Source organism: Nyctibius grandis, chromosome 7 (genome assembly GCF_013368605.1).
Source record: "Nyctibius grandis isolate bNycGra1 chromosome 7, bNycGra1.pri, whole genome shotgun sequence".
NCBI lineage: Eukaryota > Metazoa > Chordata > Aves > Nyctibiiformes > Nyctibiidae > Nyctibius > Nyctibius grandis.
The window spans coordinates 12,087,417-12,107,763 of record NC_090664.1 but is presented as its reverse complement, the minus strand read 5'-3'; the positions used below and the strand labels follow the sequence as shown (position 1 = coordinate 12,107,763).

The following is a 20,347-nucleotide window of genomic DNA, read 5'->3' as shown; positions in this document are numbered from 1 at the left end:
ACTAAACTACAGGCTGAAAAAAAATTAATGAAAAGAAGCCATGTTTGCATCATTTCTATTTTTCAGATTTGGATGGGAAAAAAAATCAGAAATAATGAACCAGGTTCACTCTTGACATAACCCACACGGACAAATGGTGTGATTTTAGTAGAACATTTGCTCTACAATTCCCATGGCAACCTTAATTCTCCCTGCCTGGTATCTGGAATCCAGGATGACTCAACCTTTGCATGAATGCAAAATGAAACGCACAGAACGAGGTGTAGTTTAGGAAGATGTAACTTATATGCGCTCTTAGAGATCTCAAAGATACTGCAAAGGCAAGGAAAAGATTCAGAGAACACAAGAGTATTCAACTCGTGTTTATGTGATTTAATAATTATTGGTTTATAGTATTAGAATAATTTAAATTTCCTCACCCTCTAAGTGAGACTTTGCTACTTACTGAATAATTTTTATAAGCACGTGCACATTTACTACTTAGGAAGGTACTAGACTGACACTCCCAGAGATTTAAGCACTCCATTTATGCCCTGAGGAGACATGATTTTATTGATCTTTGCAGTACTAACTTAAGGTAGCATAAACAGATGTAGGAGGTGAGACTTCCATAGGCAAGTCAAATAGCCTCCAAAGAAACTGCCTCAGAAGATACCAAATACTTTCATCTGTTCTATATGCTCTAAATCCACTTTTTGTCTATAAGGATATGGACAGCAGCCAATCACACTAACATTGCTGAACAGCCAGAAGAACATTTCTGCATGCTTGCACTGGTATGTTCATACTGTACAAGGAACACACATTTCTAGAGCTGGGGCCAATATCAATTTGGAAGAGAGCGCAAAGATAACATCTGCAGCTGCCCCTTTTAGCCCTCGTGTTAGGTTTGAAACTGGTTTATACTGTTACAGGTTTAATGCCCATAAACAAATTATAATGGGTCCTGTTAAAACAAAGCTGGGAGCAACCCTTTCAATATCAGCCAGCTCAGCTGCAACTAAACAACCTGTTAAACGTACCTGTAACACAAATTTATATTACAATACTTCTCAATTCAAAAGGTGTTTCTAAGCATGATTAAATAGTAGTAGCTGTAGTATAACTTACACGAGCATGTTCTATGCCAAATAAGTATCAGCAGCTGAATTAAGGACTCATTCCCTTTCTATGGACTTCAGTGGACACAGAACTGACATAAAGGTTTTCTGCGGTCTTTTCTTCACTACCGCTAGCCAAGAAGAAATCGTTGCTCTGAGAAACAGCTATGGTTTTGGTTTGGGTTTTTTGCAAGCACTTTTTCACATCTGTTTTAAAACAGAGACATTAGTCCCTGTTTTCCACACCCTGCTAATTAAAATGAAAAATCTGGGACAGTGAGTTTGCAGACAAATGGAAGTGTAACACATACAATACATATAAAGTATAGATGTAGTGGAATTAAGATGTAACCTATTAAGTAACATATCTCATTTTCTGACCAGCATCCATCTATCGTTACAGACTAACTATTTTGCATACGATATGAAGCACTTGATTAAAGATGATCACAAGGATGACCCTTTACCTTTAATTTATTATGTATAGTGGGGGTGTGGGAGAAAGGTATTTTAAATATAAGCCCAGGAAACACTGGAGATATATAACTAACAAAGGTTCCTCATCTGTGGTCTTTCCCTTCTCTTTCCAAAATTGCCACTCACTGTACCACCATATTATTTGTCCAAATGAACAGAAAACAGGATACTTAGACTTCAAAAGAGAAACGTTATGAACACTTTCTGCAGTATCTATAAACTGCCAAGATGAAATTCCCTGGTCAGTCCAACTGAGAAATCTATAGAGTGTATTTACTGTACTAGTTTTGAAGTGCAGAAGACTAGTTAAAAGGATCAACCACAAACTGCCACAAAGAAAACACCACAAAGCTACCTTTTAGGCTAAAACATGTCTAGAAGGAAAAACAGACCTGATTTTAGGGAACTAGTTTTAAATCTGCCTAGCAAAGGCACAGCAGCAGAGACTTCAGCAGTGCTATTGCAGCTACAGCCCATGGTTATCAGGCCTCTCCCTGATAAAGCACCTACGTTACCAGCCCAGAAAGACTGAAGTTAGCATAGTTTAGCAGTCCATTCTGCATCCACACCTTTGAGTTAGATGAACATGATAAGACCATTTTCATCTTCTAAAAGCAAATATTTATTAGCCATGCAGTCCTGAAGGTCATCTTTGTCACAAAGCTAGCTCTCATCTTCCCACACTCCAAAATCAAGACGAGAACTGTCAGTGAAAGCAATAGATCTAATATATAGCACTTCTCTATACTTATAGAGAAGTTTATCAAACTAATCAAAATTATACACATACTTTCAAAAACGCTTCAATTATTAGCAGGATTTTTTAAAATGTTCTTTGTGCATACTTCACAGTGTTTATGCATGATGTCCTGTCAAGGATCCGAATCAATTTTTTTACATGCACCCTTATCACACAACCTCGCATAACCTCAAGGCTATGCCAAACATCAAGAGCTACAGCATTCTTTTTGCTAGAACTGGCATGAGATTGATCTTATCCATTGACCTTTTTATGTACGTACTTCCAGAGAAACGAAAGGAGGATAAAAAAATTGAAATAAAAAGCAAAACTTGACTTTTTCAAAGCTAAAAAGTAAAATTTGCCATGGAACAAAAATCATCAGTTTTTCCCCTACTACCAGCTTAAACACTGATTACAAAGTTTTACCATCGACATACTCACAGCTTAGCGTATGTCTTTGTGTGTCCACATATGTGAAAGTCCTGCAAGCCTGAATGCTTCCCCGCGTGGTTTAAGTACTGCATCTGCTTTCTCACCACAATGCTGCCTGTGCAATGCTAGAATTCTGTAACAGAACAGTTCTCTACGTACAACAGCATCCTTTTTCACTAACAGTAGCTAGTCACAGTTCCTAATCCAACTATTACAGTGACCTGAAGACGTTCACTTCTCACTTGAAAATCCCCACAGTGTTTTAGAATCATCTCTTTCTCCTAGTAACCACATCAAATCGGACAATTGCAGCCCCACAAAATTGCAGGTAAACCTCACTCCATGAAACCCTTGGTGCAAGTCCTAGATTTTCCTATATTGTAAGGGAAGAAGCAAAGAACTATCAGCTAGTTGCATAATTTCTGCAGGAATGAAACAGTAACCATGTTTATATATGGCAAAGAACATGCCAGAAGCAGTAGGACTGTCAGCTTACCAAAAAGCAGTCCTTTCCAAAGGAACTGCCCACTAGCACATAAAATAGATGTCACACTGGTGGAGGGCCCATGAGATCTGGATTTCACTGTACCAGATGTTCAGAAACACATGCTGATGACTAGTCCACTTTAAAGTATCAAAAGTTGTAACAAACGCCACATTTCAAAGGGATCAGGAATTCCTCTATTGACTTTTTTAAATTATGGAAAAAAATATTTCTCTAGACTTCTTTTGGTTAAGTCCATTTAACTTCTCTAAACTTCTGTAAATAATTAATGTAAGCTACTACAAAGTGTTCACATACTGCAATTCTTGGTTCTTGAACAACAACGGTAGCACTGGCAGAGGTCACACAATAGCCAGACGTCCTCAGCCAAAACAAACACAATTCCAAGATGAAGTGTGCCACTATTATTTAGTTCAGTGACTAAAGTGAAGTGGCTACTTGGTTTTATGTTCCAGTTAAAATTAACTGCCTGCAGCAGTAAAGAATTCTGCAAGCGTAACTCTTATCACAAATTGCTAAGGCAATAATAATATGCATAGTTTAAAAATCGGAATTCAATTTCAAGACCACACACACTTAGGTTACCATAAAACCACTTACTAAAAAAATCAGTTGAAAGCACCCCTTTAATGATAAGTTATGGCCCAAATAAAGAGGTAGGATCTCAAATAATTCTGCACAAAATGCAACACATAGCAGATCAGCTCTCCCAAACTAATGTACGGTGAATTTTAGTTTTGACATAACCCTTCATAAATCAGTACAGACTGAACTATTAACATCAAGTTAATATAAGCAAAAATCTGATTTAAGAGAACAATATTATTTTAAACAAAAAATTGCATTAGGATGAAAAGTAATGCTCCTGAGCTCCTCTTCAATTCAATGCTATACAAAAGTAGTTTGAGTATTAAAATTAAAATTTTCATAGCAGTGAAAAGCTCTATATTCTTGCTCAATTCTAACTTACCAAAGTTTTCAAGAAAGGTAAAGTTCTAATTTCACAACAGGAACACTTATTACATGTGTCATTTCAGAGACCTACACAGTTGCTTTTACCACCTTTATAGAATTTTGCATGTCAGTTTGATGCTAAATAGACCTCTTTGCTATAATCTGTTTTACACTAAAATTCTCTGTGCTGTCTAAAAAAAAAAATTAAATCAGAACAAACAACAGAAGGAAACAATGTGTTGTTTATTCTTACTACAAAAGGACAAAAAAGGGAAAAGAACAATCAAGTATTACCAAATATCATTGTATTATGACAAATATAGGAGTACATTTTGTCCAATTTGCAACACTGAGATACCCTTCACTGTTTCCAATAACATGGCCAAATCAAGAAAAACTGGTCCAGAACTGAGTAGTCCAGCACTTCACAGAGCCATTGGCCAAGCTAGTGAAGACCATATGTCCCAAGTGAAGGATACCCCTTCTGCAGCATTCCTGTTTTTCACAGGCCTCATATATAATATTGTAGTATTATCATGACATCGTTTTAAAATTTTTAAAATACATGCTGCTTCTCATTTTCCAGAAGCATATCAACTCTTTCCATTGATTCAACTACTGTATTTTATAAGATGTAAAATTAATGTACTCCTATTTATAGCACAATAAAAAAAAGCTTATTTGCATGTCAAAGCTTCAATGACTTCATTCTATAAGGGGAACACCAACACAGATCTATAACCCTTTTGCAGTCTCTTCCCTTCATCCAAATCATACCAAACAACTCCCAAATAAAAAGCAAAGATTTGGACGTTGAAGAGGGGATTAGCTCTCTCTTATTGTACTTTTAGTTCCTATTTCTCCTCACTTCAGACTAAAAAAGAGGACTAGAAGAGATTTAAGTGCACTTTTGTGAAGGCCTCTGGACCCACCTCTTTATTCATAAATTTAACACGGAAGGGTAGATCTAACAGTCACCATTGACTCATATAGGGAACAAGAATATTCCCTGAAAAAACAGGCAGCATATACCCAAGTCTATTGCATTCAGTCTGGAAAAGGTGGGAGAATGAAATACAGGGAGCATGCCATTGAAATGAAATCTGTCTGCTTCCTTAATCTGGAAAAACAGACTTAATCCTTTCACGGGATGGAAACAAGATCAGTCAAGCAGCCACTTTTTACATGAAGACTGGGAAAGAGGGCAGAAGGACCGATTTTTCCACCGATATGCACTTCTTGAAGAAGCAGCACACACACAAAAAATCCAATACACTGAAAGGCAAAGTTCACATGCCTCCTTACAAAATTTTCTTATGCATTGTTTATCTTAGTACCATTTTCCCTCCCTGAAAAACACTCATTTCTTTTAACCTTAAATCATTACCATACGTTCAATGTCTAAGATTTTTTTTATTGCAGCTCTCTGAGTTGTTCTCACAGGATTTGGCGCTGCAGCCAAGGTATCACTCGCATCAAATATAGCAAAATAATTATCTTCCATGATTACAGATTAAAGTCCTGTAATATTTGCCTTTTTAGAATGACATCACATTGCAATACACTGCAAACAAATGAGTCAGCAGCCCCCAGGCCTTTTCTGCATGGATGATACCTAGCCACTTACTCTGTTTCACTATAGGCTTGTATTTATTTCTTCCTTCCCAAGTGTAGTTCTTTACATCTGTTGACTTTTTCCCTTTCCAGCTTATGATGATCTGCACACATACTAATTCTCTCTTTTAAATTCCTTTCAGCCCTACCCAGCTTCATTTGACAAAGCTCCCACTGTTAATTTTAATAGGTTTAAGGTGCACTCTGAATTCAACCTATAAGAGCAAATACATTTAGTAAAGTAGAAACAACTTAAGGGCAGATGACTGGTAGGCAAAGACAAGATATTCGCATGAAAAACACGCAGATGTGTGTTTCTACAATGTAAAGAAAATGTGGGTGTCATTCAGACAGTACACTCCTGTGAGCAAGGAATGACTACTAAATACAATAGAGGACACAAGGGAAGTTTTTTCACTTTTAATGTTACTAAAATAAAAACAAGTATTCTTCATCAGGATCTGTACTTTGAGTCCTCATTGTAAGCTAACACTAAGAATTTATTCAAATTCTTAATACGAAAGGTCTCCATTTATAAAACATTTGGGGAGCACATGTCTAAAAGCAGACTCTTGAGATTGCAACTTGAAGGACTGGGGCAGACATTTTAAACCCATGTGATAAAAGAATGCTTTAAAGCAGCCAGTCTGCCAACAGTTTCTTTGGTAGAAGTGGTGGGAGGGGGACCTACAAAGGCACTATTAGAGAATAGCAAGAAAACTGGACAAAGCAAAAATAATAAGGGCTGAAAGAAAGATGAGAGTGAGTTCTGTGAAAGTCTGCCATACTATTTAAGCTCAAAACTCAGTACTATTTTTCTTGTCTGGAAGATAGACTTAAATCAGTATACAAGTTATACTTCTTAAACTCTGGTAAACACACTTTGAAAGAAACATGCTTTCTTGCTTGCTTTTCACGTGTTTAATACGGACAAAGCGTTCTTCCATCACAACGCCAGCAACAGAAACTTGACAACGAAGTTAAGATTACAGCCATATAGAAACAAACTGCTGAGTGTGGGGAGCTGTGCCTTCTTTCACATTCATTCATCAGACTTATTCAAATTTTTTTTTCTAGTTATATTTAAATGCTTCAGGACCCTCTTTCCAATCTGAAAAGTTTTGCTAGAGATGTTCCTCCAGCACTGCAGCACCACTGCAAAGCCCGGGAGCTGTGGCCAACCTACTTCCTCCTTAAAGCATGTGCACACACCAATTTTAGCATCGTCATAAAAAAGCCTGTACACACCAGATTTAAGCCGAACCAGAACTAAAGACCACCTTTTGCTCAGCGAGGGGATCAAAACAAAGCAGTCAAACATAAAGAAGGAAACAAAAAGAATTGTTATCTTGTCAGACTTGATTGCTTATTCTAAGGCAAAATAAGCATTTAGAAGTTATAGCAAAACAGCAGATTTTTATCTCTTACCTCTCTGACTTCATGGAGTTGACCAGAACGCTGGCTCTTCGCTCTTCGAGCGGCTGCAGGTGATTTGTGATGCGTGATGGTTACAACAGTTGGCCCACTTTGATTCATATGTTTCTGGCCACTAGGAGATGCAGAATTAACTGTCCCAGGTGGCAGCAGAGATGAGCTTCTACTTCGTGAGGATGAAATGCCCTAGAACAAGCAATGGGATGTTGATATTAGCAACCTTTGCACAAGTAAATAATTTACAATTCAGACTATAGATTTGGGCTGTTCTACTTTCCTCACAAACCTAAATCTGGACGTGTAACCATGCTCAGGACTGATTTCCTTCTGAACCATCTGCCTCGCTCAGCAGGGATCTTCTTGGAAGCATTGCGGCTATCGCCTTTGTTTCTTTGATTGTCTGAAACTGGCCTTCACAAAAATCTTCAGAAACTCTTACATAGTAACATGCTGCTAAGTTCTTACAATCATACTTTTTAGGAAAGATTAGGAAGGATTTTGCAGACAGAGTAGTAACAATGCCCACACAAATATTTTTTATTAAGCCATTGACCTATAATTCACCGAACTGGTGTGAACAGCAAGGAAGAAAAAAAAAAATCTTAATGCTTTCACTTGATGAACTTCTGAAACAGTGCAGTGCTGTTTTCAACATTAGAGGAGCTGCGATTTTGGCAAGGCCAATCCACACACCAATTAAACATTAACATTTAAAACAAAACAAGGCTTAAAGAGTCAATGCATTTTGGAGTAAGCTTGGGATAAACCCTAAATACAAAAAAAGGCCAGAAATAAATCTCCAACAGTATCTGCAGTGTACATACTCTTAACATGCAACCTATAAAATCAGCTTGAACATTCAAGAACTTTCTCCCTTTTTATCTAACTGTTTGTCAGTGTTGCCATCTTGATTTGTTCTCTGCAGCCCTCAAACCTGAGTTTCCCTAGAGGTCTTTAGGACAGCAATTCTCAATCGAGCTCAGATGTGCACTAGAGCACCATGGGACATAACATATAAAAGTGCAATATAAAAGAGCTTTTCCCTTCTATTTGAACTGTGGATTGCATCGGTAAGGTTAAAACCGAAACAGAATAACTCTTACCTCATGAAACACAAACCACTTCAGTGTGACATTTAGTAGCACTTTAAGAAAATGAAGTAAATACACAGCCCTATGGCAGAAATACCATTTCACTTCTCCGACAAACCCTGCACGAGTAATGATGGCAGCCTTCAAAACTGCTAAGACAGTGACCATCGACATGGGGTACTACTCTCGAGTCTGCTGGCAAGTACACAAAAATACTTGGGTACAATCTCCCTCCTTATCCCTTACAGGTCAAACTTTGCAATTCTGTGGTAATTTCATTAAAAGACTTTAAATCCAAGGTGGACAGGTTCCAACTAGCACTGGAATTAAAGTCAGGCATCATGTTACCACTACACTGACTGGAAGTGACAAGGCAGATTATCTGGCATTGCCAAGAAGGAAGAGTGAAATAAATAATCATGATCCCTCTGCCACCCCCACACAAAACCAGACTTCAGACTTTTTCAGGCATTTGAAGGTTTAAAAATGGGTTATCACATTCCCAGCGTGCAAAGAGCTGCTATACTCATAGAAATAAGCATTACTCCATTGGTCTGGACTTACACTTACAAACACTTCTAAGAATGATGGTCTGACTCTGGTTTTGCAATGAATATAGTCTTTACTACCATGACTAATAAGATTATAATAACAAGTACCTGCAGAATCAGACATTCAAAAACTATCCATCCTGGCTGATAATTCACAATTGCATTAAAAACTGGATTTGACTCTAAGGTAAAAAAAAAAAAAGCACGGGGGTTGGAATTTGTCAAAAGTGCACAGAAGGTTGCCAGGTTTTTAATTCATCTTCCATTTGAAAGAGCGTTGCTTAGACATAACTACAATTAAAATAAGAGCCAGAGGAACAGGTATTTGGGAGAAGGAAGGGGATGAGGAAAACTGGGTGCGATTGAATTTCCTTTTTTAAATGGAAAAAGGCTATCCCTAGTATATAACAGCAGACTATACTTACGGATGTTTCTTTTTTAAACTGACTAGCATCAGAATACTTCTAAACTAAATTCAGGGTGCAGAGGAAGAACAAGATCATTTCTTTTTTTTTCAGCATAAGATCAACTTATCTTTCAGTTTAATAAAAGTTATTTTGTTTTCAGAATGAAATCTTCTGAGAATCATTGACATTCTAGTATCATGTGATCACAATATTAAAAGTACATGACTGCTACCTTCATATAGTTAAACTGATACTAAAACTCAGATAAACAGCAGCAATGTAAAACAGCGAGTTTAGCCATTAGTTTTGCTTGAAAGAAAACAACATTCTGTGAGAAGTGAAGTTTTATTATGCTTTAATTTTCAGGAGCCGGGCAGGTATAGATCTGCAAATAACAAAAGTAACATAAAACAAATATGGAAAAATCCATGCGCTGTTTCTGTTTAAACACAGAATCAGGAAGGAATTCTAGGAGAGCGTTAGCTTTCACAAAAAACAGCTGTCAATCTCATTTAACCTGCACACTTTGAGAGACATGTTCATAAATGCATGCATGTATATTCTAATATCTATGTCATTGATATTATTTGGCAATTCAATGCTATTTTTCCTCAAGATGGTGTTTCAAACTGCAGTGAACTATCTGCAGCTGACCCATGGATCACAACAGACACCTTGACTGCAGCTCACACCTCACATTTCCCTCATTATGTCACCTAACATGATACACCTTTCACCAAACCCCACTTACACTTGGGAGTCATAAATAAATACACTTGGGGCTCCACTCCTCAAAGCCACAAAGAGCATCAGAGCACTGTGCCTGTTCCATCCAAGGAGACAGAGGCGGCAGCTAATTTCTTCTGACAGCTTCTTCCTACCGCTGCCAGAAGAGGCCTCTCCAGGAACTACACACTCAGCCCCTTATGCACTTTTGAATTTTACAACACATTGTCAACACCTTCGTCCCAGCCAAATACTTGACTCCCCTTTTGCAGAACTTCTTCAGATTAAACACTGGGAATGACAAGCATCTCTTTTGCATTGGTACACAGCTGTGCAAAGATTGAAATTTTCCTTTTTTTTTTTAAAGTGTTAAATCCTATGTGATGTTTTCCACAGCTAAAAGCACTCTCATTATACACCATACTACGACAACCATTAAAGTCACTCCCCGGAAATCAAAGCAATGACAGTAACTCATGGATCACTACTCCTAATCCCCTGCTCTTACCCCTAGTGCTGCCGATATAACTGATCAGCCCCTTTAACTATTATCATATCTCGTTTTCTTTGGTCCTACTGCTTTCTGGTTTGCAAATAAATACATAAAAATATTCTTAAAAGTCTGATGAAAGGAAGACATAAGCTCTTCAACAATTAGTAATGCATGGTGCCAATAATGAGTCAAGAAATCCACAGGCTGAAGCATCCCAAAGGGATTAAAAATATTCTTTCCTGAGGCTACACTTTACCATGACTCCAACAGTTTGCCTGCTAATAAAATGAAACTAATAAAAGAATAATAAAGAAGCTAATAAAAGATTAATTTGTAACTTGTGTTCATCTTGGTTTTAGGACCTGAAGCTAGCCAAAGTACGCTTAGCTAACATAGATTTGGGTTAAGATTTTTATTTTAGTAGACTGTCCATCTCCAACATAAAAAGGCCGTATAATGAACGTTTCCATTTGGACATCAAAAATCCTAACAATTAAAATAATGTAATTGTAGAACAGTAAGTTCCAACTATACTTACGTTTTCATGACTCATCCTCTCTGGAGATTGCCCTTCCTGCTCACAAAGAAGCTTAAGTGTTTTTCACCACTTACCAGAAGCAAATATTTTTGTTTATTTTGTAAAGTAAATGCAATATTCCAGAGATCAATAAACGAATTTCTGAAGCGAATTGTCATATCTGTTTATGGCTGATAATCATCATTTTCACAGGCACTGTGCCACAGATGTTTTCTACAGAATAATAAATACTGAAATGACATTCCTTTACTCCTCCTGCATATAAATAGCACAGAACCAATCTCTGCATGCCACTTTAGAGCAATGAAAAGTCACATGCTATCAGAAAGTAATTATGATTTTGAGACACCACCATTCAGTATCTTAATTCCCATCTACTTCTTTTCCAATGCATCCTAAGTAAACACACACTGAAAAAAGAAAAATACGGACAGAGATCTGTTTAATTTACATTATAGTCATTCACAAATATGAAAATGCAAATGACTCAAACAACATAACGTTCAAACTTCAGCATTGCAAAGGGACCAGCTTATGATATGCTTTGCACGTTTGTGTAAAGCACCATCTATGGTACTAACTTTTCTGACAGAACATTATGGTGCTTTATCATCTTCAGGAAGGCAATACATGCGTCTGCTTTTAAGCAAGAGACTATGATAATCATTCCATTATAAAATCTTCTCTTTGTCAAGAATCATTTGAGCAAGCTCATGTTCAGCCCTAAATGGATTTTTTTTTTCCATTTCTGTAGAAGGATTTTGAAAGCAGAGAGCTGTGAGCAACTCTCATCTTCATGCAGCTTCCAAAGGGAGGAAAAAAGGTGTCAAACACACATATCTGCAGACAAGCACTGCTTCCTTCTCAGCCTCACCATGTGAGGATTATCCAAAGTTTGTTTTAATTAGAAGCACCATTCTTTAGTTGACTTCCATAGGTCAGGGACAAGAGGACGAAGCAGACAAGCACACCAGAGGAGGGAAGGGTGAACTTGTTCAAAACGAAAAGAGGTTTGATGCGGATAAAAGAACCAAAACAACACTCACAAAGACTTGAAACTTTCACTAATCTGGCTTTATGGAAACACTTATCACAAAGATGTTAAAAATACACGGTGAATAATCCATTTAGAAATTTAAAGGTATCTTTGTGGCCATTCATTAATAAGGCAAGAAGAAACCTGATAAAGCTGAAGAAGGGCCAAAGATCTATGACAGACATTCTTTCAGCTGTGGAGAAAAATTACACGTCTGCCTCATAATAATTTGATAATAGTGTTGACCTCAAACTTTCATGCATCACTACAGGTGCTGTTTCATGTTATAGCTAAACTGCTACTGCAGTTGGCACTGAAAAAGGCAGGTTTGCACTTCTTTCTCCACCATCTCTCCAATGCTGGCTTTGAGGCCCATTTGACCTCATGGAGAGCCACTTCAGGGAGTTAAACCAGAACAGAAACAGAGTCGTAGACACACATACAGAATTTTCTGCTGGTTTAGCTCCCCAAACTGCCTTTTCCGAAGGACTGGATGATGGTTATAATAGGCACCAGCAGCACTGCTTGAGGGGAAAGAGACCAGGACAGCCCCTCACACAGAGGCATGCAGTCATCAGGTTTGCTCAGCTTTAAATACAAAGCCTCACACTAAAACAGAGAAAGGTTAGGTTTTGGCCAGATCCATTTCAGCCATCCTCCATCCAGGAGGAAGAAGACAGCATGGCTTTACCACCAGGTGCTGCTGGAAGCAGAGTCCAGCTTCCCCTACATCAGTGCTCATCTGATTCCGCGGTGAGCTGCTCAGGTAACTAAGTCCTTTTTAGTAGGATGCCGTTTTTTCTGTTTCTGATGCCCAAGCTACCACAGGAGCAGAAACACAACAGAACCCACACAAAGGGTGGCAGTAGAAGGAAGGGAATTGGACTGCCATTTACAGCTGCAGGGAATCAGCAGATGAGTTCAGCTGAAACATGAAACCACACCATCCAATTTTTAGCAGCTCACTTGTGCAACACCAAACCAGAAGCTGGAACAAGGGGGAGTCTACCTCCTCGTTCTAACTTTCAGATCTAAGCTGAAAGTTACCATCTGAGTACAATTTAAGACAGAAGCTACTTCACAAGACAAAAGGTTCTGTTCCCTGCCACATTCCTGACACACACTGAGAAATACAAGGGTTATGTGCCAATCCAGCAACCGATCCATACATTGGAATTAAAAGCTGGTATAAAAAGCCCGTGTGTTTGTTTTTAGTAGCACTTTTACAGCCACCATCATTAAACAGTCAAGAAAAAAGGGGTATGAAACAGAAGAACTAACAAACTTGTGACAATTCATGGATATAAAATTGTTCTTGGAAGTTACGACAAAAATTATGCGTAAGCCTACTTCTTCTTGGAAGCATTTCATATCACTGAATTCCAATTTGACTAATGTTTTAATTAAAATTTGTACAATAACATACACTCAGAATAGTCTAAAAAATGGGAATCCTATTCAGACAGAAGACTTTTTCCAATACAGTGTGATTTGGCATGCTGTAGAGGTTGAACAATCTGTAATTAAGCAAAATGAGACTTGTATGGGAATACCCAGAACATGAAGACTATCTTACAGCATGGGAATTATTTGCCAGAGAACATTATCCTTCTACTGCTTTTTTATCATTAAGATGTAAAATTTAATTAAAACAAAGTGACAGACTTAGCTTGTGTTACATCCACTTGTTAGCTGTATAGCTCACCTTTGGACCATTCATTAGGATGCAACTAAATTTAGTCATTAGTATACAACTTCTTTTTTTTTCTTTTTTAACCACTGCTCTGCTTAATTTCCTCCAGCACTCCAGTACCCAGCTGCAGCTTTTAAGACAGCAAGGACAGCAAGCCATACAGTAGCATTTTGAAGCAGGCAGTAGCTCTGAAAAAGAAAGGAAGCCAGCGCTGATCTGGATCTAGCGCAGAGAAAAGGAATGCCCTCTTACAAATATTTCACAGAAACAGTGACACAGCTTCAGCTTTGAAAAACCTTATCCAAATTCTCATGTTTTCCTATGAATCTCCTTCCAATAATATCTATTCAAGATTTCAAAAACGCGTTCTCTCTCCAATATGAAAGACCTGTAGCTAAGAGTTGCTTCACCAGTATTCGTGTGAACCTTCCCACTGCTTGCCCGGTTATCCTATTATTTTTCCCCAGTTAACCTATATCCCACTTGCATAAGATAAAACATACCCCTCACTGCATATTTTTCACTTCTTATTCCAGCTCCTTCTCAAGTGTACGACTCCTAAAAAAATAGCTAGAAATTTCTGCCTCTCATTCTTCCTGTGAAAAGGTGAGTTTAAGCTGTCGAAGAAGCTCGGAGCAAACACTCGGGCTCCAACTTCTCAGATGCAGAAACATGCCTGCTCCCAGCAGAGACAGAGTTTGGATTCTGTTCAAACTCCAGAAGCTTAAAACACATCAGTATCTATCTGCCTGTTTGTGACAGCACTATGAGAGACAGACAATTTGCAGTTATCACTTACTACAGCCCTTGAAGTGTGGGGAGAGGTGGAGAAGAGAGAGATCCAGCCCTGCTGCTGGTAGAATAACAAATCACATCATGTCAATCCTGTCAATGGTAGGGCTACTTTAACAAAGTCCAAAAATACAGATTTTAGTCAAGTCCTCAATTACGCAAAAGGAAGCCAAACACGCACCCTTCTCTGCGTCATTACAGACCTTCCGACGTCATTCCAGTCCCTAAGCCCAACACAAAAGGAACTAAAAGGTGGCTAAAATAGCAGCATGCTATTTTATGTAAATTTAAAATATTTTAAACAGCATGTTTCCACTCCCATGCTAATAATTATTATATTAAAATACCTTCATCTACAAGAGAAAGAAAAAAAATCACAAAGAAATGCAGCAGTTCTCACTTCCTTTACCTGGCAGTGGTTTTGAAGTAAGAAACTTTGAGGAAAATAAAAAAAAGAAGTTCTAGAAATGCTTGTTTTTTCTAATTTCTGGAATCTCTGTGAAGCATCACTCCCTTGTAACCAATATCTGATCTCCAAAGTCTAATCATTGTAGCATTAAAGCTTTTGATCATTTGCTTTTATAGAGAAAAGCAAAGAGAAGTTTTAAAACCTACTTGTAGCTGAAATCCAAGTTAGCACTATATGCAATGCTAAAGTCAGGGAAAATCTGCCTCTCAGATAATACTCTAACCCTGAGAAGACAGGAGGGGAAAAAGGAAAAAAGTACATTGAAAAACAAGAGACAAATCTTGTCAAAAAAAAAAAAAGGTTCCTAGGATCAGGTAAGCACAACATTGCTTCAAGTACAGTACACTTCTGGAGTAAGAAGCAGAGTCATCAGTGGTCTCACCTGAAGCACATAAACTCCCAACATTTTATTTTCTGGACTGTTAAACTTAAAAATACAGCAGATACAAATTCTCTATTTGCTCTGTGGCTTACAAAAGTGGAGAACTAAGAGTGCTTCACTAACAAACATGTCAAGTGAAAAGTGACCTAGTCCGATTTTAGATGTAGACTTGCAACACAGAACTAAGAAAAATATTTGTTGTCTTCAGTATTTCTATTTTATACTAAATGGATCCAAGCTAATTAAAATGTATGACTGGCTGTACCAACCAAAATGAATCTATAGTCCAGCACCCTATGCCAAGTTTCTGTAACTCATCAGTCTTCTAAGAAAAATGCAAGAATCCTCCTCCTGCTGTTTCACAGAACCACAGAATGTTAGGGATTGGAAGGGACCTCGAAAGATCATCTAGCCCAATCCCCCTGCCGGAGAAGGATTGCCCAGACCATATCACACAGGAATGCGTCCACGCGGGTTTTGAATGTCTCCAGAGAAGGAGACTCCACAACCTCTCTGGGCAGCCTGTTCCAGTGGTCGGTCACCCTCACCGTAAAGAAGTTTTTCCTCATATTTAAGTGGAACCTCCTGTGTTCCAGCTTGCACCCATTGCCCCTTGTCCTGTCAAGGGATGTCACTGAGAAGAGCCTGGCTCCATCCTCATGACACTTGCCCTTTACATATTTATAAACATTAATGAGATCACCCCTCAGTCTCCTCTTCTCTAAGCTAAAGAGACCCAGCTCCCTCAGCCTCTCCTCATAAGGGAGATGTTCCACTCCCTTAATCATCTTTGTGGCTCTGCGCTGGACTCTCTCTAGCAGTTCACTGTCCTTCTTGAACTGAGGGGCCCAGAACTGGACACAATATTCCAGATGCGGCCTCACCAGGGCAGAGTAGAGGGGGAGGAGAACCTCTCTCGACCTGCTAACCACACCCCTTCTAATCCACCCCAGGATGCCATTGGCCTTCTTGGCCACAAGGGCACACTGCTGGCTCATGGTCATCCTGTTGTCCACTAGGACCCCCAGGTCCCTTTCCCCTACGCTGCTCTCCAACAGCTCTGCCCCCAACTTGTACTCATACATGGGGTTGTTCTTGCCCAGATGCAGGACTCTACACTTGCCCTTGTTATATTTCATTAAATTTCTCCCCGCCCAACTCTCCAGCCTGTCCAGGTCTCTCTGAATGGCTGCGCAGCCTTCCGGTGTGTCAGCCACTCCTCCCAGTTTTGTGTCATCAGCAAACTTGCTGACAGTGCACTCTATTCCCTCATCCAAGTCATTAATGAATATATTGAATAGAACTGGTCCCAGTACCGACCAGTACTGTTTGAAATAATCGTTCATTTGGTTCCTCAGTTACCTATGCCCAACACCTCTCAGTCAAGGAAATCCTTTTATTTTCTTGCACAATGAGTCTAGGAACCAGAAGAAAGCCACAGCAGTAGCAGGTCACTATGCAAGACTACAAGAACAAGTCTAGAGAGATGTTCCCCATTCTAAGCCCTTCCTGTTTCTAAACATTGTGTGTTAGATCTTCTGTGACAGAGGCTGTCGTCGTATTTAATAGCTTCCCACTCAGTCAAAACTTTCTAATAACATTTTGCCTTTCAAATACTTTTCAAATCTATATACACTTTTGGCATCCAAAGCATCCCATAATAATCTCCAGTGTTTATTCATCTGCTTTTACTCTGAACCTGTTTTTCAGCTCATTTACTTTGAGGCTCCCCCATACTGATATTAACAGCTAGCAAATACTTCCTATCCATCCACTCCAGAGCACTTACTAACACTGTACTTCCCTGATTTGCCCTTTCCCTTCCCATCATCAGAAAAAGACTCCAGTGTAGTCAAGTTTCATCACACATAGTTCATTCTGTACAGAACAATAACAGAAGTGATGAAAAGTACTTTTTCCTCCTCCAGTGTTTCCGTTTCAGAAATGGAAGGGGACTGATGAAAGTATTCAAGACAAGTATTTGACAGAGTTGGAGCAGTCTAAGTATTTGCCGTTTTGTTCTCTGCTCCTTTCCTGATAATTCCTAAAGTTCGATTTGCCTTTTTTGAACCACTACGCATTGCTGGACATTTTCACTGTTATAGCCCCAAGATTTTTCTCTTGACATACTAATTAATTCAGAGCCTATCAAAATATGTAGATACTACTACTGCAGGAGTTCTCAACGTGGAGAGACAGTATGAAAAACTCTGAACATAAATTATTACTAAGCGTGCAACAGTTTTTACCTAAGGAGGAAAAATGATCCAAATTTCACTTACACAAAGATCAGCTTCAACTCAATTACCACCACTCTGGAATGAGACTTTGGTATTAAAAAAGACATCTCTACAGAATTATTTATCAGGAGCAGGCAAGGGCAGAAAAACAAATCCAGTAAGAAGAAATATTAGCAAACTATTTAATAGAGAGCAAAGTATAAGAATCAGTATGCCATTGCACAAGTCTCTGGTATCATTTATACTGATCAACAGTTCTACTACCTCGTCACAATATACTTTGGATGCTAAACATTTAAATGGGTTCAAGAAGTGATCAGAAAACTTATTGAGGAATAATTCATTGGTGGCAATTGAATATAAAAAGTTACCATCTCTATCTAGCACAGGAAGTCCCTGAGCTGCAAATCAACAGCAACTGTAAGAGTATTCTGACCAAGTAGAGTTGCACTTTTGTGAATAGTACTGGGCCACAGCTATATAAAACCCATATTTAATTGCCATGCATCAGACTTTGACTGCAGTTAACCTAAGACTGATATTCTCAACATCTTGGTGCAGGGAGGAATCCATTCTGCTTGCAGTTACATGCATTTTTTAATATAGCAAGCAATTAGTCATGAGGAAAGCAATTTCTTCATTCTTATAAGGATATCAATAGAAGTGCTTAAAAGACTGAAAAGCAGTATTTATTTCTTTTTTAGTGACTTAGTATTAACACCAAAAGCATACACAAAATAAACACAATAATCATTTATTTCTAATAGGTTTCTTTGTGTGTTTTGGTTTTAATACCTCCCACTTTCAAAGCACATTCTAATTTAAACAGCTTCATGTCATTTCTCCTTGGAGGCAGGGGACATCCTCAACCCATCACTCTACTATTTTTAAAGTCCAAATTTTTTTTACCTGTCCAAAATACTTATCTGTTTGAGGACAAAAATTCTGACATCACTTCAAAGAGAAATAAATAACATAAATATTCATATGATGAACTCCTTCAGATTTGGTAAAGAAATTGAAGACTGACCACTGCTAAAATCTGCCTGAAGGTTCTATAATAAGAGCCATTAAATCTTATAAAATGAAATAGAACTAATATCAGTTAACACTTTTATATACTAGTCAGGACATCACACAGGTATTTATTAATAAACTGTTGATCCAGCCACTAAATTAACCGTGTATGGACAGTATCTGAAATGTACTTCATGAATTTTTCATAAACAGGACAATGTTTATTTATTAAGATTGCCCAATTGATTAAGCCTGCTCCAGTTAGTGACAAATGACAACTTGCTGCTTTTATTCATAAACCTCTAAACATCAACCTACTAACTACAGCTGCCAGTCTATCATCCAGATCATGCTGTTCCTCACCTACACCACTTAAAACATAATAGTTACTTCTTCCTCTTAATTATTTACCTTAGAATTACCTTCCTTGTGATGTTTGGCACAGGATCGAAGCTGAGTTATCCAGTATTGTTTCTCCTTTGCATCAGCAGCTAGAAGAGAAACAAGAAAATGCAGGGAATCACACATAAACCAATACTCTTTTTTTTGCATAAGAAAATGAGATAAGGCTGGGGAAGGGGAGGAGAGAGATTATTTATTGGTTAGGATGCGCTATAAATTCTAATTTATGCTACTCAAATTAAGTATATGTAAGTTCTTCAGTACAACACATCTAAACCTCAACTTAAGATTGCATGGCCAGTTGGAAGAGATAACTATGAAGAAGACTCATAAGCTGATCTCCTCCAAGTATTATGAAAGGCAGAATTACCTCAAGATGACTTTTTTTTTTTTAATTTTTAATCCACTTTTGTTTTACTCATCTCTCTCTGCGAAGGAGAACGGCCACACCAAATCAATGAAACCTCTACACTCAGGCTGTCAATCAGCTACCAGACAAGCTACCAGTTCCCCAGACACTTTAGTACTTCTGTTTTAATGTAGTTTAACTAAATCTCTCTTTAAACCTGTGTGTCATTCGCATGCAACTTAAAGACACAAGAACAAAAACCACAATTTCCCCCAAACACCTTCAAAAAACAGCTTTAAAAATTATTGAAAAGATTCTCTGCAGTCTATATCTGGTGGCTCCTATGTAATATTAACAAGTATATTTAGAAGAGAGGTTTGCTTGTTGTTTTTCTTTTTTAAAACAAAACACTACTACAGTAATCCTAATTAAGAATACCAACACAGAGTGGATAATTTCAGTAAATATTTTCTCTTACTTCCTCTGCTTTTAAGTATCTCAATGGTTATTGACTCAGCACAGAAATTATTTACTGATTTGAATGAAATTCATAGATCTCATTAAATTAAAAGCAGCGTATTGTAAGTATTTGATAATCTCAAGTGACGGGAAAAGCATGACAGTGAAGCCACAAGCGTCCATGATTTCTAGCTGTGCAAATTCCAGAACATTTTAAGAGAAACTCTCCCTGTTTGTTCTTGTGTTTCAGTTCTACATATAAAACAGCAGCACTCTGTATCACAGGGGAGTCCTGCATACTCTGTCCTGCTAGCCAACTGAGAAACTGTGGTCAGAATACAACTAACATAATTTTAAACTTTTGTTATACTGCATTACATGTCCCTTTTTTTAATATCATTTTCTCTTTATAAACTAGTTTGACATGAAAGTATCCAGATCATA

The 20,347-nt window shown here is 38.0% G+C and overlaps 1 protein-coding gene across 1 annotated transcript in view; it reads right to left on the bottom strand.

The window, feature by feature from the left end:
- OSBPL10 (oxysterol binding protein like 10) overlaps positions 1-20,347 on the bottom strand; it is a 124,590-nt gene that overhangs the window by 67,979 nt on the left and 36,264 nt on the right. Inside the window, exons 3-4 of the mRNA XM_068405158.1 lie at positions 19,105-19,184; positions 7,253-7,444 (exon numbers count right to left, since the gene is read on the bottom strand). Coding sequence (XP_068261259.1) covers positions 7,253-7,444; positions 19,105-19,184 — 272 coding nt within the window. The remainder of the gene's footprint in view (positions 1-7,252; positions 7,445-19,104; positions 19,185-20,347) is intronic.